At 31.6% G+C, this 25,858-nt stretch overlaps 1 protein-coding gene across 1 annotated transcript; it reads left to right on the top strand.

The window, feature by feature from the left end:
• The first annotated feature begins 2,745 nt into the window (after positions 1 to 2,745).
• On the top strand, positions 2,746 to 13,418 carry LOC127716315 (fibroleukin-like). Its single transcript, XM_052222487.1, has 4 exons — positions 2,746 to 2,880; positions 5,169 to 5,265; positions 7,522 to 7,686; positions 12,525 to 13,418. The coding sequence occupies exons 1-4, from the start codon at positions 2,854 to 2,856 to the stop codon at positions 12,773 to 12,775; spliced, it is 540 nt and encodes a 179-aa protein (XP_052078447.1). The 5' UTR covers positions 2,746 to 2,853; the 3' UTR covers positions 12,776 to 13,418.
• The last annotated feature ends 12,440 nt before the right edge of the window (positions 13,419 to 25,858 follow it).

A 25,858-nucleotide genomic window follows, 5' to 3' on the forward strand; every position in this document is an offset into this window, starting at 1 on the left:
CACATACAATATATCTTTCACAGATTATTGAAGATTCAGCTAAAACCGAATTTAGGTTTTTTGATTAATAAAAACATAATCATTTGGATGTTGCTTTTTTTAAATCTAAAAACATCACTATAATAGTGTTTTATTGTTGTTAAAACATCAATGAATACCTTGTCATGATTAAATAACAGATAATTGATCATTGTCATAAACACTAATTAGTTAGTTTGACAATCAATCTTTTCACCAGTTTGACACTTGGTCATAAATTAAGCTCTTTGTTTACTATAGAATTAGGAAAATATTAAACTTCATCTCTATTATATCTGTTTTTTTATACCTTGAAACCCTTATGATGTTAAAATGTAATTGTTGCATTGAAAAGAATTTTTACTTGATACTTAAATTGAATAGGTATACGGAACAGTTATTGGCGCATATGTTAGAATCTTTTGTGACTTCATGTTGTTTTTCAAAATGTTTGATTTTTTTTCACTTAATAATAACATTTTCAAATGTAATGTGTAATTCGATGCATTATTTTGCAAAAGTAATTGTAATATAATGCATTACTTTCATTATTGATAAATGCATGTAATTGTAATTGTAATTAAATGCATGCTTTTGTCAAAGTAATTATAATATAATGTAGTACATTGCAATGTAATTCGCCCCATGCCTGCAACCTAGACACTATTTTTCACGAATTGGCGAAATTATTAGCATAACAAAACAGCGTATCACCTGAACTAATAAATCATACACCATGAGCCAATAAGAAATATGATTGGAACTCTCAGACAGTATTTTCCCGCTATACTGCGAAACGCGAAAAAACTATATATATCTTAGTTTTTTTTAAAGTTTTTTTCATTACATTTGTTCCACGTTTGTTGCATAACCAAACTTGATATTTAATCAATAGATTCATCATTTTTAAACTATCCCCAGAAAATATTGTTTTATAACTTGTTAATAGTGATTAACTAATTGTCTTATAAAGCAAACATAAACATGATGAAAGGAAACGACATGCAACAAGGCCTAACGATATTTTTTTTCTTGTCGTTTGTCTATTTTATATGCAAATAAGCCTTTTTATTTCTACATTATTTCATAATTCATCAGTGTAAATTTCGGGTACACGTAATCGATACTAACGTGATATTTTTATGAAATATTCCCTCTAAAGATATTAAAATTATTGAGAAACACCAGTTTCAATTCTCTCAGGTAATTTTACCGTTGATTAATTAATATTTTTATATCACTTTTGGTTCTTTAGTTATTAAAATTTCTTTGTGTTTATTCATATGTGACTTACCAACGCTCAAATTTAAGCATTCGAAATAAAGGTAAATTCAGCATGACGCTTCAGACATTCATAAAGCTATACTCACATTTTAGTGCGAAACAATGCATTACAATACAATACCTGTATCTTGGCATTGCACAAGGTCATGTTTTCCTCTGACTGTTTATGACGTCTTTCCACTAAATCCATTGGATGTTGGATGTGTACGGATTGATAATTTAGTCTTAGATGCATGATTTTTTTATTAGTTGTTAGTGGCTTTGAACTAGCTGTCAGTTAACTGCGAGTACTCTCAGATCTGTACCTAGTGTCTTTTTGTTGTTGGGATGTACAAGTACCCGGCCATGTCCACTTGTATTTTTGTCCATCTGATGAGTTAAGCCTTTTTCAACTGATTTTTATAGTTCGTTCTTATGTTGTACTGTTACACCACTGTCCCAGGTTAGAGGGAGGGTTGGAATCCCGCTAACATGTTTAACCCCGCCACATTATGTATGTGCCTGTCCCAAGTCAGGAGCCTGTAATTCAGTGGTTGTCGTTTGTTTATGTGTTACATATTTGTTTTTCGTTCATTTTTGTACATAAATACGGCCGTTATTTTTCTCGTTTGAATTGTTTTACATTGTCATTTCGGGGCCTTTTATAGCTGACTATGCGGTATGGGCTTTGCTCATTGTTGAAGGCCGTACGGTGGCTTATAGTTGTTAATTTCTGTATCATTTCGGTCTCTTGTGGAGAGTTGTCTCATTGGTAATCATACCACATCTTCTTTTTTTTATATTTATTTATTTATTTATTTATTTATTTATTTATTTATTTTTTATTTATTTATTTATTTATTTATTTATTTACCTTTAATTTTTAATTTTTTATTTTTTATGTTTTATTTTTTATTTATCTAACTATTTATTTATCTATGTATTTATATATTGACACCTGTAAAATAGTTTTGCGACTGTCAATGGTACCTGATGGTACCTGTAATGTACTACTAGACATTTACGACTAGTTTTTTGTGAAACAAACATTATTCATTGTCAATCATTAATGACTACACCGGAAACGATCTATGTCACAGTTAATATTGTTTCAACTTTATTGGTGACGCACTATTTTTAAAAAACGGACACATTCTAAGCAACCTGCAGTCTTTATTTACTAAAAACCTTTTTTCTACTATTCATTTTCATACCTATAAAACCTTTCATACAAAGCGACTGCAACATTTCATGCTATAAATAAAAGTAGAGTGAAACATTACGACATTGTTATGCACTTTATTTATAATTACAAAATAAAAATTGAGATGAGACAGTTCTGATGACCATATATAGACAAAAACATAAAATGTACACTTCATAGCAACTGTCTTCGAAATGGATGAAAAAAAGAGAATACACAAATAAAACAAGCGTATCGTAATATTTTAATTCCAAGATATAGTTTTCAGTATTCCAAAAAGGGACTGCAGTGAACTACCACCTGGAACAAATAGTGGGGTGTATTGTATTCAGCCTGACAACGGAACTGAAATATCTGTGTTCTGTGAAATGGACATTGATAATGGGGGATGGACTGTAAGTATACCTTTGATGTTACACTATTGTTTCAGGTGAGGGTGACTGTTGATGTTACACTATTGTTTCAGGTATGGGTGACTGTTGGTACCTATTAATATACAATATATGTATGTTGTCGGAAAATATAAAATGTATTTGTATGAGCTTTAGAAACATGACAAAAAGCGACGCTCCGCCGAGCTTTTCTCCTGTTTCGTAGAGAGTACAAATATAAATATTATATTTTCCGGCAATATACATATATTGTGTTTATCCTGAAATTTCTCCCAACACTTGAAACTTTAGTTATTAAAATCAAAATCAGTGTCTCTAATTTCTCAAAGAAATCGACAGTTGAAACGCGGACCGCGAAGAGGACCCCATAATGAACTGGTTAGGAAACAGAAATATTCATATTACCGCTTGATCAACGTGGAAGTGGGGTAACAAGAGACTCTATTTGTACAAGTACAAATAAAGCAAAAAATTATTTGTATACCTGTTATTTGTACAATAGTTGGCAAATTGCAGGATAAAAATGTTAAACATGTTTAAACCCGCTGCATTTGTTTGCACCTGTCTTAAGTCAGGAACCTGAAGTTCAGTTGTTGTTTGTTGATGTGGTTCATAAGTGATTCGCGGTTCTCGTTTCTCGTTTTAAAATAGATTAGACCGTTGTTTTTTCCCGTTTGAATGGTTTTACACTTGTCATTTTTGCGGCCCTTTTATAGCTTGCTGTTCGGTGTGAGCCAAGGCTCCGTGTTGAAGACCGTACTTTTACCTATAATGGTTTACTTTTACAAATTGTGACTTGGATGGAGAGTTGTCTCATTGGCACTCATACCACATCTTCTCATATCTACTTTCTTTACCAAAATAGAAACAAAATATCAAAAGTTGAACTGGGTTTATTAAGCAAGCTATTAATTTCTTAGTTTTTTAAATTTCCTAGAATACCACATGCATTCGGTGATCTTCTTGTTTCAAGTTTTCCATGGGTTTATTTATTTGCAGTAGTGATGGATGTATATTTGAAACTCCCCTAGAAAAATCAAATTTATATTCATTGATATTGCGGTTGTTTATGTGAATTGTTTGGTTTTTTTCTGTTTGTTTCCTTTTGTTATGTATATAGGGCATTTTCATCGGTCGATGCCACTGCTGGTGGAGTTTCAATTCCCCGAGGGTATCACCAGCCCAGTAGTCAGCACTTCTGTGTTGACTTGAGTTATCATTGATATGTTCATAATTATAAATTAACTGTCAACAAAACTTTGAATTTTTGAAATACTAAGGCTTTTCTACCTCAGGAATAGATAACCTTAGCTGTATTTGGCAAAACTTTTAGGAATTTTTGGTCCTCAAGGCTCTTCAACTTCGTACTTAATTTGGCCTTTTTAAAATTTTTTGATTCGAGCGTCACTGATGAGTCTTTTGTAGACGAAACGCGCGTCTGGCGTAAATATAAAATTTCAATCCTGGTATCTATGATGAGTTTATTCATACAAGTTCTCAAATTAAAAAAAAAACCTTAATGAAATGTCGCAAGGTTTACAAATTGAGGAGATATTTAAGTTTCTGTTTCAAAAATATACCATAGAGTTGACATTATCAAATGTGTACCACTGTACGTTTATCCGTTACTCATTGTTACTAGTACATATTTAAAACTACAAATTAAAAAGAAATAAAAGAATATTATTAATGTTAAAACTGGTATTTAATTATAAATATTTCAGAGGTTAACTGTACTACAATAGGTATAAAGATCTTTTAAAAGATTACTAATGCAATCAAATGTCGATTTAAAAAAGAAATATTAGAAAGAGAAAAGTTAGATTAGAAAACTCCAAAATTTCCGCCTAAATTCTTCGACTGTTTAAGTCATTTGTTATTGTTTGCAAATCTCTATCTCAATATATATTTATCTCTTGTACAAGAACGAAAAGGTACCGAGTAGACAGACACACAAATCAAAGTCCAGTAAAACATTACCAAAGGAAAACAGTTCGTTGATAAAACGGAAAGACATTACAATAACAAAACACCATACAAAACAACTGGTAGATAAGTTGTAGAAATATTTTGAAACCCATCATAACTCGTTAATATTCAAAACAGATTTAACTTACATTTTCTATCAATATTCAATTGGTCAAATACAATAGCTTTGCATATAGTTTGTCATCTTACATAGCTTTAACTTAGATTTTCTATCAATATTCAATTGGTCAAATACAATAGCTTTGCATTTAGTTTATCATCTTACAAAGCTTTGCCTATAGTTTATAATCTTACTTTATCAGACAATCCAGAGACGATATGACGGCACTGTGGACTTTTATCGGTTTTGGGAGGATTACAAATCTGGATTCGGGCACGTAGATGGTGAACATTGGCTTGGTATGTCCCTAAACGCATTATATTATTGAAATCTGAATGGTTAACAAATTGCTGTTTGACATCTTTCTGCACTAAACAGTGGCATTTTCTGACAAATTTTAGAATAATTTCATGCAAACCATTGCTAAGTTTGAGCGTACAGGTACTAATCTAATAAACCAAACTCTTTTTCAAATGTGTAACATCACTATACACGTTCACAAAGTAGTCTATATACATTAAGTTGTTTTCTTTAACATTGGACAGAGGGTTGACATTTACTAAAAACATGAGAAAACATGAAAGAACTTATATTGATTTTAAGTTGTACTAAAAGTGTTTTTAGATAAACATTCATCAGACATGCAACAACTGCTAATAAATGTTTGAAAAGCAACATTCATAAAAAGATACATTTTTTGAACGAAAAAGAACCAACAGAGAAACAAAATCAAAACGAATACTTGATCATGAATTTTGTTTAGTCAATATCTTTTAAGATATATATTTGAAGTGACATAACATATAGTTTATAAACTTGAAAATAACAAACCCAATGTTATATCTAAATAACAAAAGTACTGAAACACCGTGTTGTGTATTGTTAGTTTTCTAGTGACATTAACAAATTAATAATTCGGGCTTTTCACAAAACAAGAAGTTTCCACTCCAAATATATGAAATAAGATTGATAAGTTATACACATTACACATTTAATTGAACTCAAAAGGATTCTATTTGACTTGTATCAATTAAAATTAACATTAATCGGTAAATATATATAAACAGCGGCCTTTGGTCGATGACATTGGTTTGTGAATTATATTCCAACTACAACTGAGCTGATATGCATAAAAGTACTCAAGTTAAGGTTTGTTCCGAACGGACGTTTTTTTTTGTATACGTCCTACGATAAATAAGTGCTACGATTGGATATCTTAACTTAAGTGGTTTTGTGCATATCAGCTCTGTTGACTTTTTGAGGCCGTATCTAAAAGCAGCCAATTAAGATTCCTTAAATGTTTAAATAACTACATGTACATGTAAGAGGGGGGTCGGAGGGGTCCTGATCTCGAAATCCCGGGATTAAAAACATAAAATCCCTAGGTCCCGAATTTTAAAGAAATTTAAATCCCGACATCCCGAAATCCAAAAAAAGAATTCCCGGATCCCGAAAGGATCAATCCCGATCCCGACGTCACCCCCATGTAAGACCATATTCAGATTAATACCTATTGTTTTTTAATCTTGAAATGTGTTGGTGTGTTCATGAAATAGAATTGCTGTCTAATTGTCTCATAAACAACGCGCTTATTAGTAGAAATGCCTAAAAGCGAACGTACAATACACTGTGAACATACAAATCAATATCAGCTTATATGTTGTACACGAAAAATATGTATCAGGGTTTACATCTCCGCAGTTATATTTTTCTAATAGAAAATTGCCAGAATGAAAACTGTAATTATTAAAGCTACCTTTATCTTTACACATCGAGTGTGATGTCAAGACTTATCTATTTGATTAGGGCTTTCGACATTAGTTATTTTTCTTTTACGTATCTACTATTATTCATATATATTATGCATTTTGAAAGACAATGAAATATAATTCAAACACACCTTTTTGACAGAATATCGGAAATGAAAAATAACCCGAATGTTCAATCGCCAGTTTTTGGTGAGGTTCGTGTTGCTTCGTCTTTAGTTTCCTATGTTGTGTCTTCTGTACTATTATTTGTCTGTTTTTCTGTTTGTCTTTTTATTTTTAACCATGGCTTTGTCAGTTTGTTTTCTATCTATGAGTTTGACTGTCCCTCTGGTATCTTTCGTACCCCTTTTACCACGTTTAGAAATTTAAATATTGTAAAATCCCAATAAGTAAGGTACGTAAAACTACTATCGGAATAATTCATTTGGTAACAAACGTACAAAGATTGATACAAACACACATCGATATTATTTAACATAATAGTTGATTCAGCTATTGTGTTTCATTGTGTCAATGATAAAAATCATACCTCTTTTACAAGCTGAAGTACAGTTGAAGGAAGTGCTAATAACACTATCAGTATAAATCGTACATGTCGTACCAGGACTTAATAATGAATGTATCAAGTCGTTTTATTTAATTGAAAATGCTTAAACTAAAAAGGATCGGTACAATTAAAAGCATAGATGTCAAAACTGTATGCAAATTGTTGTCAATTCAAAGGTACAGAATACGTCCAGCAGCAACCTTTCAACAAGGACATTATTATCTTTTTTTCTTCTTCAGGAAATGATAATTTGCATTTCATTCTACGACAAGGCTACTACCAAGTCCGATTTGACCTCGAAGACTTTACAGGGGATACATCGTATGCTATTTATGATACCATATATGTTGGGGATGAGAATACAAACTACACACTCAACCTGACTGGCTACAATGGAACAGCAGGTAAAAATGATTGAAAACAATACAACGGAACAGCAGGTAATGTATGCTATGTATGATACAATAAATGTTGGGGATGAGAGTACAAACTACACACTCAGTTTCACTAGTTACAATGGAACAGCAGGTAATGTATGCTATGTATGATACAATATATGTTGGGAGAAGATTACACACTCCACACTAAGTCTGACAGATTACAATGGTACAGTAGGTAATGTATGCTATGTATGATACAATAAATGTTGGGGATGAGAGTACAAACTTCACACTCAGTCTCACTTGTTACAATGGAACAGCAGGTAATGTATGCTATGTATGATACAATATAATGTCGGGGATGAGAGTACAAACTATACACACTCAGTCTCACTGGTTACAATGGAACAGCAGGTAATGTATGCTATGTATGATACAATATATGTCGGGGATGAGAGTAAAAACTACACACTCAGTCTCACTAGTGACAATGTCACAACAGGTAATGTATGCTATGTATGATACAATATAATGTTCGGGATGAGAATACTAACTACACACTCAGTTTCACTGGTTACAATGGAACAGCAGATAATGTATGCTTTGGATGATACAATATATGTTGGAGATGAGAGTACAAACTACTCATTCAGTCTGACTAGTTACAATGGAACAGCAGATAATGTATGCTTTGGATGATACATTATATGTTGGGGATGAGAGTACAAACCACACACTCAGTCCCACTGGTAACAATGGAATAGCAGGTTATGTATGCAATTTATGATACAATATAATGTCGGGGATGAAAGTACAAACTACACACTCAGTCTCACTAGTTACAATGGTACAGCAGGTAATGTATGCTATGCATGATACAATATATGTTGGGGATGAGAGTACAAACAAAACACTCAGTATCACTGGTTACAATGGAACAGCAGGTAATGTATGCTATGTATGATACAATATATGTTGGGGATGAGAGTTCAAACTACACACTCAGTATCACTGGTTACAATGGAACAGCAGGTAATGTATGATATGTATGATACAATATATGTTGGGGATGATAGTACAAACTACACACTCAATCTCACTAGTTACAATGGAACATCAGTTAATGTATGCTATGTATGATACAATATATGTTGGGGATGAGAATACAAACTACACACAGTCTGACTGGTTACAGGGGATACATCGTATGCTACAAATGTATGTATGACACAACATAATGTTGGGGATGAGAGTACAAACTGGTACAAAATGGTATCATACGCTATAAATTTATTACTTTGGGATATCATAAGGCATATTTTGTTTATAGTGAACAAAAGGGTAAAACATGCTACACAGAAGAACAAGTGATCAGTATGCTGGAGTTTCTTATCGACAACATATTTGTTGAATTTGGAGGTAGACTTTTTCAACAAATTGTCGGCATTCCTATGGGAACGAACTGTGCACCTCTTTTTATTTTCATATGAATCGGAGTTCCTTCAGACACTTGTCAAAAACAAGAAGGTCAAAGAAGCCAGATTTTTTAATTTTACTTTCAGATATATTGATGATGTTCTTTCCATTAACAATCCGAACCTTTCTGATTGGGTTCCATTAATATATCCCCAGAACTAGAAATTAAAGAAACAACAGACACGGCTTCCTCCGCCTCATTTTTAGACTTATATCTCGAATTTGACATACACAGTCATCTCAGTACCAGAATCTATGACAAACGAGACGATTTTAATTTTAAAATTATAAATTTTCCCCACCTTAGTAGCAATATACCAACTTCACCTGCATATGGGATATACATTTCCCAACTTATTCGATATTCAAGAGCTTGCAACTCCTACTCAGACTTTGTAAAACGTCACCAGTGTCTGAGCAGAAAGTTGATGAACCAGGGGTATGTCAAAGAACGTCTCGTCCTTTTTCTAAAAAAGTTCATCGGAAGGTACCAAAACCTTGTTGAAAAATATTTCATATCAACTTCACAAATAATACATGATGGTCTTGAAGTATAGATTCTGCGTACTGACGTTGTTTATCATCTTAACAACGTGTTATATTGTTCTTTCATTTGTCTTTGTTCTATTATTAATATTACTTTTACTGTTTGGTGTGTTTTCTGTGATATCCATTTAACGTGGCTCGGTACTTATACATCCCGTCAATGTGTTTGTATTATCTTTCATTTTTTGCTGTTGTGTTTTGTATATGCGACTTTTTGTGTTTCTTTGGTTCTGATAACGTGACTCTGTACTTTAAAAGATCCCGTCATTATGTTATTGTTCTATTATATGTCATTATGTTATTGTTCTATTATAAATTTGAAAATACTTTGAACGAATAACGACAAATTTATTTTACTCGCGTAGTGGTATTAACCATATGTGGATTCTTAAAAATTCTAAAGAACTTCTGGACAATTTTTAATCTTGGTCTATTTCTGAAATTAATTCTAACATAACTTTTGATTTTTTAACCCTGTATACCAACATTCCCCATGTGAAATTATAAAATTGTTTTGAATAAACATTGAACGACAAAATTTCTTCTTATGTGACGTTTACATTTTCTGACGTCAGACACGCGAAGCAATGAATGTGGTTTTTAATTTGATAGATGCTTTTGTGCTTTAAATTGTAAATATAACGGAATTTGATGAGACTGTCGTACAAGTGAGAGGTTTATCGCTATAAAACCAGGTTCAATCCACCATTTTCTACATTTGAAAATGCATGTGCCAAGTCAGGAATATGACAGTTGTTGTCCATTCGTTTGATGAGTTTTGTCATTTGATTTTGCCATGTGATTAGGGACTTTCCGATTGAATTTTCATAGGAGTTCAGTATTTTTGTGATTTTACTTTCTACACACTCAGTCTGACTATAGACAATGGAACAACAGGTAAAAATGATTGAAAGCAATCATTATCTCCTTTACTGGACCTTTACGAAGTTATACCATATCTTCCATGACTTTTAATACTTAGTTAGATTTATAAAATAATTTCTTTCAAAACATAGCCATAAAACCAGGTTCAACCCACAGTTTTTCTTAAAAACGTCTTGTACCGAGTCAGAAATATGGCAGTTGTTATCAAATAGTCAGTTTCTATGTATTTTGGCGTTTTTTCTCGTTGCAGTTCATTGTTTCTGTTGTTCCGTTGTTTTCCTCTGATAATTGATGTGTTTCCCTCTGTTTTGGTTTTCAACCTGGATTTATTATCGCTTAATTGATTTATGACTTTGAACAGCGGTTTACTATTGTTGCCTTTATTTTGTTGATGTTTGTAAATGTAATTCCTAATTGATCACTTTACTTTAAAATATGAATTTTCAGTGCGAAATCAACTTTTACTGAGTATACGATGATAGATTGCCCTGTAATTCAATATTCACAAACAATTTATGTATATTGTCAAAAGTTACTCTGTTATTGGTGCATAGTGTCTTTATTGGATTTTGAATGCTAACATAATTCATAAAGCTTTCAGTTGTAATTTAAACGTATGATATAAGAATAGCATAGATAACTGTCTTCAACTTTTCTTAATAATCATCAGATCTTCAATTATCAACGCATCTATATTTCGTTAAAACAGTTCATATCGATGATAAATACATTTTTGTTTGTTTCATATCGATTTGTCACTAGTGTGTATTTGACATCTTAATAAACTTTTATCCATGTTCTAAGTGAAAACTTTCAAAGTCAACGTTCAATATCGTTGACGCGATAACGTTACTTGTTGTCAGTTTATTTCCGGCCCTCTTTTACGCCTATTTTGATATTTTGATTTTTTTTTATCCTCAACAACACTTCACCTGTTGAATACCAAAATAAAAAAAACAGTAATGACCTCATGTGTTAAAACGGAAATTAATGAATTAAGGATGTTAGCTTGTCATGTTTTGGGATTTTTGTCTGATTTTCGGAATCCTCTGGTTTTATCCATTTGAATGTCCTAGAAAAACTTGCCCGTTGACCCCCATTTTCTTTTTATAAATCTTTTAAATGTATAATTATCAGCCATCTCTAAAAGTCTTATAAAATCTTTGTTATTTTTTTATAGCTTTTGGGAACTTTAACTTGTTAATGATAATGCTACGAAATATCAAGAGAGAACATTTTCCCGCCAAAATTTCAATGGCTAATATCTCAAAAACAAGCACATTGACCTATATATATATTTTGTTTTGCTTTTTTGGTTCTTTTATTAAACCCCTATCAATATATACTAGTGTTATGAAAAGCTGGTTATTTTGAAACTGAGTAGCGAACTTCCTTAACAACCAATCTTCAATTTGAAAGGGAAAAATTTAAATTTAAAGACATTTTAGTTGGTTCGATATGCTTCTTACAGACATGTCGATCTTTTTCTCAAAATAATAAAAAATAAATACCTTTTCACCTTAAGTATGCACATTTGTCCTGAATCTGTGTCATTGCCGATTTTCCTTACTTTGATCTGAAGCGAACAGTCAGTTTTAATCATTTTACTTTGTTCATATGTGTTTTTCGAAGGGATGTCTACAGGGGTATCAACTCCTTTTAATATACAGAAATCTGAATACATTTAACTGTCTCTTTTAAACAGAAAGAATAACAAATAATCTTTAAAAAAAATCTACATACAGTTACAATTACTGTATTTTGTATACAAAGGTATGTACACAGTTTCAAATATATATTATACATTATTGTTGCATTACTTCGGCTTTGAGCTTTCCGGTCTAGGATAAATCCACAAGTGCACATAAAATGATGAAAGATTGATTTTATTGCAGGTTTAGTGATATGAATAGTGTTAAATAATGGTGTTACCTATTTTTAAACATGCTTTGCAGGTCATGCAATGAAGGATTGGCATCCAAATCAATTAGATGGTATGATGTTTACCACTCGTGACAGGGACAACGATCTAAGCCCAACTAACTGTGGTATCAAAAAGGAAAGTGGTTGGTGGCATGCTGCATGTTCCTATTCCAATATCAATGGTGGTTATGGAGAACTGTATAATAATACTGCGAACATGTATTGGAAAACATGGAAACCAAATGCACTAAAAAAGACAAGAATGATGATCAAACCAATTTAAACAGGCAAAATTGGAATAGTTGGTACTTAGAAAGTAAACTTGAAGAATCAGACATTTTTTCCAGAAAGATTATGTTTAGATTTCATTTGGATATGTTTGTATTGGCGTTACACATGGTAGAAGTGTGTTCATAATCTATCATTACATGTAGGTAGTTTATTTCCGGCAAGATTGACTGAACCAAGTATTTTAACTATTCCAATTAATGTAATATTTCTGTTAAGTATCAAATAAAAGAGCTCACTGACTGTTATTTTACGAAGATGTGATAAAAGTTAAGATGTGATATCTTACCAAATCAAAATCGATATATGAAATTTATGTTATTACGTCTTTGGAATAAAATGTTCTTCGCAAGCGATTTCAAACGGTATATTTTGGTACGATTTATACTTTATACTCATCTGACTTTTCATATTAAATTTACTGATACTTGAATTTATATATGCATATCTTCACACCTTTAAGATACCTTGTTTGTGATAACCTGTATTCTTTGAATAAATATATGATCTTACTAATTATATTGAGTACCATTGGTATCAATATCGGTGACAAATAAGGAAATAGCAGAGGAAAAACACTCATTAAGTATGATAAAATATAAAGCCTTTAAGTGACATTCATATTTCGCTAATAGAAAAAAAAAAACAATAATAAGTCTTGTTAGTTAATCAAGAATCAAGGGAAAAGATAGACTTTACAATGCATCTTTTAGTTAAAAAAAAAAAAAAAAAAAAACAAAAGGATTTATGGACACACAATTATATTATCATTAGCCTGTTCCAACTTTATAGGTTTAGTTTATTTTTGACTTCTATATATTCAGATACATATCATGGTGTTATTTCATGTAAATTAAAAAAAATATCGTAAATAGATTTGATATTGTTTTCAAGAATTTCATGAAAATTCAAGGATTCATTAAACATACAGCTAATAAAATAATAAAACTCAACAAACATACTTTTTTAAATCTATGAAGCATATTTATACATTCTGTGCAAAGAGGAAATAAATAATCTTAATATATAAAACAAGTTATATGAGGCACTATACGTATAAAGTGGAAAATCATTTTTAAATTACAAAAGTCATAAAACAATATATTAGCAAAGTAAAAAATTCACACTATTTCACAAAGTAATTCAGTTGAAATAATTTGATGAATTGCTGCGTAAGAGTAGTCTATCGCGTTAATTAGTCCTTGATGGTTTCTTCCTTTCATTAACCGATGTCGGGTGTCTATTACTCTGTATCGGGGTTTGTTGTTTTTTTTGGGGGGGGGGGGGAGGGGGGTGTTCTTGTCTCTTGTTGTACATTCTATCAATGCTTGGGTATTCCTCTTATTTTTGTTAACCGAATTTAACATAATGTGCCATATCATAAAATTGAGAATGGAAATGGGGAATATGTCAAAGAGACAACAACCCGACCAAAGAGCAGACAACAGCTGAAGGCCACCAATGGGTCTTCAATGCAGCGAGAAAATCCCGCACCTATTAAACCTATTAAAATTTGGTCCTTTGGTATAATAAACCATTTTATTACTACTGTAAATTATGTTGCATAGATACATGAGATTAATATAAATATTCCCAAAGAGAGGAAAGACCTAAACGTACTAGTATATATTACGACAAACGGAACAGGGAGCTGTTTCACGTGACCACAAAACTGTTAATCGAATTATTGTTTTATCTGCAATAGCGTTCCAATTAAGTCGGCAATACAAACATAAAAATTCTAAGCTTATACATTATGACAGATGAACAAGCTAGGAAGAGCACTACGATCCAACGGTAAGATGAATTTATAAGAAGTCAGTGATCGATTAACATATGTTTTATCGCTCTTAGTGTCATACTGCCCTACATAACATTTATAAAAAGGTGAAAGTTTGGCAATGAGGATATTTGTACTCATATAAAACTTGTTAAACCCCACCACATATGCATGTGTGTATGTGTATGTCTATTCCAAGTAATCAAATTGGACCATATTGCATTCCTTGTTGACTGTCTTTGTATGCTTTTTTATGTATCAATGTTTACTCGGAAAAAATATTTTTCAATAACAGTTTTAAATTTGATGAAAGAGTGGCTTTTTGTCGATAAAATCTACCTTTCGTTTATACACTACCACATAGTATGGATTTTTTGACATATGTTTCTAAATTGTATTTTAGAGAATCATTTTTGTCGAATTTGCGGTGTATTGCAGGGTTGTTTGTACAAAGAAAATGAATTATTTTGTTTCGGTGTTATGTATTTTGTTCACTGGAGTGTTTTCTAAAAATGCTTTAAAAAGAAATAAATCTGATAAAGATGGAAAGAGCAGTCCACTGATATGGTTAATCATACGACAGCTAAATGCCTTAGGATCACGTGTGGAAAAACTCCGAGATATAGCCCATGAAATCCAAACGACATGATTTCTATGAAACGAGACATGGTCGATTTGAAATCTAAATAATTCGCCATTGGTAAAAAATGATCCATCACTCGATGAAATAAATTCTAAACTTTTAGCAGTCGTCAACAAAAAGAAAATCGACCATCTGACGACAAAATTAGATAAGTTCACTAACAGATACCATGGTAACATAAGAAGTTGTTGACAATAATGTGAAATATAATTGAAGTCTAATATTAAGATATATCATAAAAGGGTCGTAAGGCATTAACATACCTCAAAAGAACATACAAAAGTTGACAATGTCAATAATTCCAATTGTTGTAACGTGACAAAAATTCCTTCCTTTAATTCTTTCTCCGTTTATCACTGAATGTTACAATACTTTTCATAATAAACTTCATATATACATAGATCACCAGAAACGTACGGTTAACTAGTAGAGCAAAACTTGCATAGCCTCTCGAATCACTTGACTCTGATTTTTTTCACCTTTCCGGTTTAAATTGGATTATGTTTTCTGAGTACTGCTGTTTGTCATCTTGTATATTCTAGTATTTTAATCGTGGTAGTGTAGTCTGGCCTTCATGTTGCTTTTTTTATTTCCCTGTTATCTTTCTGTTTGTTTGTAATGCCTTTAGTCACAATCGACAGAAGGAAAACATCGTTTTTGACTTTCTATTTGATATTATCTAATTTATTATCTGTATCATCTCGATAAAAAATCAGCTTATTTTTATCGTTTTACCTTGCTGACATTCCTATGAACAACCAATGGAAATGCTATAGATTGCAATTCTGTATATATAGACAATGCACTTTCCCATAGGAACTCCCTTTCCTGCTAAAACTGAGCTATACTTATTATGAAGGTTCGTAAAAAATTAAATCCTAGAATGGAAAGTCGATATGCATCACTATTTTATTCAATGGTCAAAACATAGGGCTGTGTGGCATATTTTCAATATTTATATTCAGCAAAACACGGATTCCACTCCTTCCATTGTTATTTGTGCATAATTAACTGTTTTGCTATTCTTTTTCTATTAACAACCTCATTTTGATGAAAGAAAAAAACCACAGAAGAGAGTCATCCAGGTATCAATATATGTTTTATACTGTTTAATATTTTTTATTTATTGTGGTCTTAAGTAAGTATAAAAAAGAAGATGTGGTATGATTGCTAATGTGCTCGTAATCAAGAGCAATTAATGTTATCTGTGTATTTTCAATTTTAATCGGTTTGTTTTACAAAAAAGAAGCTTAATATATATATTAAAAGGACATCAAAACTGAAATGTCGAAAACAAACTGACGATAGAGAGAGAGGATAAACATAAACTTTTATAGCCTACTATACGACATTGGTATTGCTAATTTTTGATTGCCGCTAAGTGACTTGTACTACACATTCTTGTCGTTTGGTCTTTGGTGGATTTTTATCTAACTGTCATCTATTTATTTCATTTTAAGCCATTTTTTTACAAGTGGAGGAGGTACATATGTTTGATGGGTAAAATCTACCTGTCCATCAAAAAATGCAACTACACTTGTTTATTCTGGTAAGTGTACATAGTTTAGACGAAGTACAAGATTGATAACTCTCATTAAAAGATATACTTCCTAATGTATAAAAAGTAGAATAGCAAAAATACTGAACTCTAAGGAAAATGCAAAACGGAAAGTCAATGTAAAGGTAAATACTAGTATGAAATTTGTAGTTGAAAGATGACATTTTTTGCCTACCGACCATTCATCTTCATGGGACAAACCATTTTTTTTACTTTAGTACTTTAGTACTTTTTGTTTAATTTAGTACTTAAGTACTTTTTTCAATAACATACCGGAACATTTAAAAATCCTTCTTGAAAACCCCTACACTTTACTTTAGCGAAATCAAACAATTTTCCTCACTTAAAAAAACTGAATCTGAACAATTTATCTCCCCCCTCCTTTTCCCCCCAAAATAAATAAATAAAAAAAAGATGAATTAGTCTACGCATAACCGATACAAAAGTTTATAGAGATATCTTTTTGATTCAATTATATGTTATGTACATGTAAATTACGTGTACATGTTGTTTACTGATGTGAACAATTTTCATGTACAGGTAATTAAAACCGATGTACAGATGAGAACAAATTTAATGTGAAACCAGTGTTCATTACATAAAACTAATTGTAAATAGGTTAACAGTACCCAGCGTTTGGTGTGAATACGGCCTAAGGTAATTTAACATAATATCCATCGTCTGTTATGAGATATTTAAATCAGAACTATATTTAAATTGAGAGTTTGCAATTGGTGCCTGCGTTTTGGCTTGTAGTGTCATTATAGATTTTCAAAACGTAGGGATTCATAACCAATTGTACAGTTAAGACATGTGTCCACTCTTGTTTATTTATAGGCAACGCGGGTGGTGGTTACTACGGCTATTCAGGGTCACCTGCGGTACCCGTATGCCTTCCAAAAGACCCTAATTTCTTGATAAAAGCTGCTAGTAATCCAACTTACATATACGGCACGGAATTTAAATCCATATTCTTTAGTTCGAATGCTGTTGATCAAGACGTACCATGCAGTGTCTGTCATGTTCAATTTGGAACAACAATTATGATACCTGGAAAAACTACATGTAATAAAGGATGGAAATAGGAGTATGAAAGAAATTTAGCTGCAGGCGCTATAGGACAGGAACGCCGCCTCTTCCTGTATATGTGTTGATTTGAATCCTGATTACGTTCATCGTGGAGGTCACGAATACATTGGTTATTTATTGTATGAAGTAGTTGGCCAATGTGGAACTTTGCCATGTCCTCCTTATCGTCATGGATATCTTCAACATCTGCCGTATGTTCGAAATGATATTTAAACATAATTAATAAATCAAAGATATTTTTTAAGTATTATTATTTATTCAAGATTTTCAGGTAGTAAGCAGCTCTAGCGAAATAAGCTCAAGCCAAATTAAATTGTCGCCAGGGAAATGAAATCTGTTTTTTTTTTATGAAGATGTGTCAACCTGTAATTACCATTTGTGTAGAATGACGTTATGTACATGTACAATAGTAGTGTCCCTATTGATAACGTCATATGCTAACGTCAAAATCATTTTTATTGATGGTTGTTTAAGTGCCTTATAGGTAATCGCACACATTATATTAGTGACGATGTTATTGGGTTACCGCCGACACGTGGTGACGCCATCTTGATCTGTAGGGCTCAGTAGATTATAAAGGGGAACCACCACCTCGCGTCTTCTTATATTACCATTGTACTGCATTGTCTGTTCTAATACAAAACATGGCAAGAAAAGACCCATGGTCGATAAAGTGATTATACACTGGCCTCATTTCCTGCGGATTTTGCTTAAAGCTCTATGGATCCGTATGGGTCAAAAGCAAACCATATTACTAATGATATTTCTTAAATACATTGTTTCTTTTTATCTTAAGGAGATATTGGTACAAAACTATGTTTCTTGTAGTCTGTAGGAAAAAAGAAATATCATGAATTTGTTTTTGCATGTTTTGCTGTGGGAATGATGAACGTCCATTATGATTCGTGAACTACATAGTGTTTTGATATACTTTATATTAAGATCCGGTTTTTCCAAAATAATACTATAGATTTTAACCAACTGAGTACCAAATATAAGCAGAACTGTCATCACATTTTTTATTTATTTTTTTAAAGAATTTTCATTTTTTGGTGTTATGAGTACATAAGGCATTTTGTGTTCGGAAATATGCTATGCATTTTAACCAAATTAAATTCTAAAAAAATATTATAATATTATACATGTTCATATTAAGAGAAAGGAAAAAAAACCCAAGAAATAGTTTTGATTAGATGCACAAATTAGATATACAATACTGACTATTTCAACACATTGATTGTGAAAATCCAAAAATATTACCTTCAGTTTATTTTCTTAACTTATTTTTTTTAATGAAATAAATAGCAAAACATTGTAAATGATCATTCATTGGCCGGCCGATTCATTTATGATTGTGAAAGCCAGACCTGATACAAATATCTGAGCTCTTCAGCGTGAATATAGGCTAACTGAAATGTCGAAAACAAACTGACGAGAGAGAGAGAGAGAGGATAAACATAAACTTTTATAGCTTACTATACGACATTGGTATTGCTAATTTTTGATTGCCGCTAAGTGACTTGAACTACACATTCTTGTCGTTTGGTCTTTGGTGGATTTTTATCTAACTGTCATCTATTTATTTCATTTTAAGCCATTTTTTACAGGTGGAGGAGGTACATATGTTTGATGGGTAAAATCTACTTGTCCATCAAAAAATGCAACTACACTTGTTTATTCTGGTAAGCTTAAGTGTACATAGTTTAGACGAAGTACAAGATTGATAACTCTCATTAAAAGATATACTTCCTAATGTATAAAAAGTAGAATAGCAAAAATACTGAACCCCAAAAAATAAATAAATAAAAAAAAGATAAACGGCAATAAGAACTTACATCGTATATTTAGCCAAAAAAGGTGGAACATCAAACAGTTATTGAGAAACTGTTTGTCACATAATATTTCGCGGCGTCGCATGCATACAGTATTTATTTTACATAATGATTTACCAATTTCAACTTAAATCTTCTTTAAGGTTTTTATTGCCTACTGCTGTTGTAAGATTTCAATTGCCGTCAGAGAAGAATATTTTTATTGTTAAAGATTAATTTTGCGTGTAATATTGAACAGTTTGTTCAGATAAACAATTAAGTGATGTATTTCGAAAAATGTCGGATACAAGTACACAGTACGGAATACGTAAATTAATACGTTTTAGATTTACAGGATACCTGATGCACATTGTATAAAAAGTACTACTTGTCAGGTTACCATAGCGTAAAATTATCAATACATAACATGCATTGCTTAATCGTTCCATGAAATACGAAATCAAAAATGAAATAAAAAGCTCTGACTTTTTAAAGTTGTTAGTATTATTGCTTGGGTAGATATTGAAAAAGTTGTATATTTACGAAATGAACATGGAGTTTAGTGTGACGTCCATTTTCACTGAACTAGCACACAATTCTATTTAGGGGGCAGCTGAGGAACACCTTTGGGTGCGGAATTTTTCTCGCTGCATTGAAGACCCATTGGTGGCCTTCGGCTGTTGTCTGCTCTTTAGTCGGGTTGTTGTCTCTTTTGACATATTCCCCATTTCCATTCTCAATTTTATATATATATAATAAAGTTCTGAAATCTTGCTATGTGACACAAACTAAACTGGAAAATCGTTGATATTTGATTGATTAATGTTGATGTTTAACTCCACTTCAAGCACTTTTGGTAACAAATCATTTAGCGGCGTCCATTTTGTTTTGGAAGTTGAAGCCGGAATACTTAGAGAGAACCACCAACCTTTGAACTGAAACTGACTGGCAATCGTAGTAAATCAGGACAGGAATACATTTGCCTATACTGTTATACATGGTGTTCATCTAATTCGTAACCTCAGCGTTGAAAGGTGCTCGATTACTGTTAACGAATTTCAAAAAGAGCACTCAGTCATTATACATTTTTATGCCATAGTCCATTAAAGTCGTGTTCACATACACCCAGGCATTCAAAATATTGTCATTCAGTTTCATTCAGCTGATCCTTTTTCTCAGATATTAGCTTGTTAAATCTTTACTTGTCCAATGTTTTTAGTCTGCAAACAACTTTTGATCTCAATAATTCTATTTGCTTTTGGAAAGTATTGATACTATTTCATGTTAAGTCATACTGATATTTTTTACTTCAGAAAGTAGATGGATTTTAAAATCTCGGCTACGACACACAGTTTTTTCATACTTTGATGTGTACAGGTTAATAACAACTATTGAACAGTCTCTACATACACTAAACAGATTTTATTTTACTCCAATGAAGTTATTAGCAAAGTACTGAATTAACCGCAGTGTATAAGTCTGAACATTAACTAAAAGGCTAAAATGACGTAATATTTCTTTTTCAGTCTTTAAAGAGCTGTTCATATCAAACTGATTGTATCAAATCAATATTTGTTGTCTAGTGTCATATAATTATTATTCTGACAGTTGTTTATTCGAACATGTATAAGACCCGGTTATATATCATTCTGTTTTATGATTTATTCTAATGTTTAGGTTTCCTGTTTCAAGACTGAATATTTGCATCGTCTTTTTATGTTAAAACCAAAGAAGAAAATGATGGATTTGTGATTTTCTTAGTTTCCCTCTTTCAAGAACGACAGCAGTATACATGTATGCGAGATTTACGGATTGCCGAGAATTCTTTAGTTTTTTTGTTAGGGATTCCAACTACCGATTTGTTTTTATATAAAACATTAAGTGAGGAACACCAAACTATATGTCTTGACAAGAACTTAATCATCCACTTCTTTTGGCTTCTTAAGAGAAGTAGAAACAACTGTGTTTATGTTACATCGTTTTGAATGCGCCTTTTAATGCATGACGAAACAGTCTTCATTCCATTAGATAAAGAGTCGTCTAAGGAAGATTTATTTGATTCGCGCGTCACATATTTTAGTTTAATGTCTCTAGTTCCTTCTCACTCTTGAAAATCTGGCATCCAGTATCTTTGATGTAAGGGCTTTGATATTGGTATCGTAAATGACAGGTGTTGGGTTATCTCCGAAATAAGCAGGTGTTGTATTCTGCACTCATTATCACTTAGCAGAATGTTTGTCAATTGCGTATGTGTGTTTTTGTCTTGAAATGATTGAATTGTAGACAAGTGAGGAAGACAATTTTGAACAAAATTGATGAATACCACATGTGAAAAACGTTTGCAAAAAGGGTATAAAAAAAGTACAGAAATAAAAAGGCATGGATAATTCATACATGTGTCTCATAAAAAAGGCATGAGTGTCTCATTAGCCAAACAATCTTGTTAAAATTTCACGGCAAATGAGACAAAAGGGCGAGGATACATTCACATGAGAAATCAAATATCATAAGTTGAAGACAATCATTCAATAAAATGGCTACAAGATAAACAATTGTAAAAAATTACAAATCGATACTGACACTATTTTTACATAGATAAACACTTAAAAGCTTCTCCTTTCAAATAAATTGAGATTCAGTCACAGATCTTAATAGTAATAGTAAAAGTAACAAAAAACCATTTCAAGTTTTAAGTTTTTGCTGAGAACTATATGCATGGCTAGTTGACTAGTCGCCGTAACTTTATCTTACTCTGCGTGGTAGGGCCAGGATCAGCTTCATTAAAGAGAGACGAAAGATACCAAACATAAATTCCTGATTTAAACAATAAATTATGACAAGGATGGATACTAAATGCTATGATTGAAAACCAAAGTATACGTTACTTGGCTTTATCCAAAGACAATTTAGCTACAAAGAAAGATCTAAAAGAATTTGTATGATCTGTTCTCATTTTAAATGATATCATCATAAACAATTCGGTGTAAATATACTTCAATAATACATCTCTTTTTGTGATGCGAATAAGTCTTGAACACTTTCTAGTACGTACACCCAAGTTGTTAAACTTTTCAACTTTTTCAAGTTTGTATAATTTTTATTATATTTTCGTGATAGCTGATTCCTTGAGGTTTACCCCCATGTGTCCTTTTATTCAAATAGATTGATTGATTGATTGATTGATTGAGTGTTGGTTGCTTAACGTCCAGTGGCAAATATTATTCAAATAGAAAACAAAAGATAAAGGAAAACGTACTTGACGTTTTGAATAAACATTGAATGACAAACTTTTTTCTTATGTGACGTTTACATTTTCTAACGTCAGACACGCGAAGCAATGCATGTGGTTTTTAATTTGATAGATGCTTTTGTGCTTTTTTGTAAATAATTGTTTGTTTTGATATTGTAACACAGTGATGACTGCTGTACCCATATTTTGACTATTTTATTTATAATGTCTGTTTTGTTCACGCATCGTTGTAAATATAACGGAATTTGATAAGACTGTCGTACAAGTGAGAGGTTTAGCGCTATAAAACCAGGTTCAATCCACCATTTTCTACATTTGAAAATGCCTGTACCAAGTCAGGAATATGACAGTTGTTGTCCATTCGTTTGATGTGTTTTGTCATTTGATTTTGCCATGTGATTAGGGACTTTCCGATTGAATTTTCCTCGGAGTTCAGTATTTTTGTGATTTTACTTTTTAATAAGAATATCAAGGACCTGATCTCGATTTATTGACAAAATTATTTAGTATATATGCGTTTGAATACATCTGTTGATGGATTTTTTTTAGCAATGAAGATATATTTGATATGGTTTAATGAACTCACGATGTTTAACTAAATTGTTTGAACACAAGGTTTATATTTTCTTTATCGGTAATGTTGAGCTGTACTCACATTATTTAAAGGCGCACTAGCTGTCAAAATCATATTAACCGATTTGACTCAAATTCTCATATTTGACTTATAACATACTAAAACACATGCAATTTTTTAAAATTTAGATATTTGCCATTCTTCGGTTTCTCTTTATGTTTTTACTTTTATTTATATAATATACAGTTTATAGTTTCACTTTATGGCATAATGGATGTTTATTTTGTATATTCATACATGTATATATATTTTGGTTTTTTTTTTCGGATTAAAAATAACCATCGCATATATCGTTTCTATGAATTATTGATATTAGTTGTCATATATCATCAAATCTGAGGATAGTATTACACTCACGCAAAACAACAACGATATATGAAAACATAATGGAAACATATGGGAGTAAGTTTACAGATTTTGATTTTTTTCAAATGTTTGTATTGATTTATGCTATGAATCCATTTACAACTGTTACATTCTTTCCATTCAATATTTGAAATTGCAATTTGAAATGCAATATTGTACACGTGAAGGATATATAACGTGTCTACATGTACAAACAAGTTAAAGTTTCAAGTTTCAATCCCTCAGCATATCAGACAAATTATGTTCATATTACAACAAAGTAACAAAGTAATGCAGTGCACATTATAGTCACTCATTAACAAATACAGATGCACATGAAGTAAAATTTTAAGGAAGACAGATAAATAAAATATACACATTGTACGCGTTTGTAACAGTTTTAGTGAACAACTAATAGTACAATTTATAATCTTTTGAAAGTAATATTGTAGGAGTATTAATATAGTATCAAACACATTTTTTCTAGAGTTTTCTAGATGTGAACACTTGGGCGATTAAGTCACGAAATGAAAAAAAAAATCGAAGGACTTTACTTTTAAATGCACAATTGACATTTTTTAACTAAGGAGCAAGCCGCCATATTGACTTTCTTAAATACATTAATGTTCGATTAATCTAATTAAATCTAAAATGAAATAACACCTTCCTCAAAAAATTTACTTTAATGAGATATTATTTGAATTTGAAGCGTACAAGAAACGAAATATTCTTCATCTTCAGAGTTTTCATTCGTATGACGTCATGTTTTTCCATGACATTAATACGCCTAGCTCATTCCTGCAATTTAGCGCAATTGTATTTTATTGTAAATTTGTACATTTCCCAAACTTTATTGCACTATGTCATTAGAATAGATATAAAGAATAACAGTTATATATATACTTTTTTTTCAATCTCAATTCGCTTGAACCCCTTGATCCACGCATCTGTACCGCGCATGAATAGATCACAATGAAGGTTACGAAAAATAATTCGGCAACATGGTCTTTCGAAGTATATTCGAAGGAAAAAAATGCTAACTGACCATTCCAATTCAAGTATTTGTAGATATGCAGATCATATTTTCATTGATATAACTGATAGATTTTTCAGAAATTTTTTTTTTATATGAGATAACAGGGTAATGGTGATTGTCTTTCTCTATTGAACGACGTAAAGTCACGCAAATCATGATATTCAGCACCTAATATGTTGTATTGCAAATGTTGCAAATTTTAGCAACACGTTATTAGAGCATTTACCTAATTTCTATATAAAATTCAATACGGGGTAGATCTTTTGCATGTAACACCTGGTATAACTTTTTTTTTAATTGTAAGGATTCAGCTGAAATGTTATTATCAATACCCCCTGATTTCACTATCGTTAAGCAGAATGGGTGATATCATATCTTCAAACAGTTTAAATTGTATTTCACTCAGCTTTTACTTTTTCTCAACAAGGTATATATTGCTTATGAACCTTGTTCTAAAAATTCAACTCTATTCTTTAGACAAAAATACCATTTGTCAAAGTCATACCTAATTATCAACTAATATACAATATTTAAAATTTAAATTCAGGTTTTTTTTAATTAATTTCCGTTTATTAGATATGGCAGGATTAGTTTGTCAGGAATTAAGTTATAAATTCTATGTCTTACAAAACGGGTTCAAGGCAGTCTATAGATTATGATTTGAAATGAGCAGACGCTTAGGTAGACAACGGTAAGACGACAAAGTCAAAAGGAAAACACAATCCCGTTGCATGAAGGATGTTCGCTCCTCTCGTTTTTGAATTTTTGCCAGATATTCGGAATCCTCTGGTTTTATCCATGTAATGCCATTAAACATTTTGCTCACTAAACCCTACTTTTCTTTCCATAATTTGATTACATATAGTTAAAAATGTTATCTTTGAAAATCTTATAAAGTCCTTGTTATTTTTTCATCGTTTTTGAAAGAAAAA

This window comes from Mytilus californianus, unplaced genomic scaffold (assembly GCF_021869535.1).
Source record: "Mytilus californianus isolate M0D057914Y unplaced genomic scaffold, xbMytCali1.0.p SCAF_9, whole genome shotgun sequence".
Taxonomy (NCBI): domain Eukaryota; kingdom Metazoa; phylum Mollusca; class Bivalvia; order Mytilida; family Mytilidae; genus Mytilus; species Mytilus californianus.

Bases quoted from the DNA above. Each gene is read 5' to 3' on its own strand.
- LOC127716315 (XM_052222487.1), top strand. From the start codon at position 2,854: ATGGACATTGATAATGGGGGATGGACT. The intron at 5,266-7,521 runs GTATGTCCCTAA...TTTCTTCTTCAG, and splicing joins AGATGGTGAACATTGGCTTG to GAAATGATAATTTGCATTTC. The intron at 7,687-12,524 runs GTAAAAATGATT...CATGCTTTGCAG, and splicing joins TGGCTACAATGGAACAGCAG to GTCATGCAATGAAGGATTGG.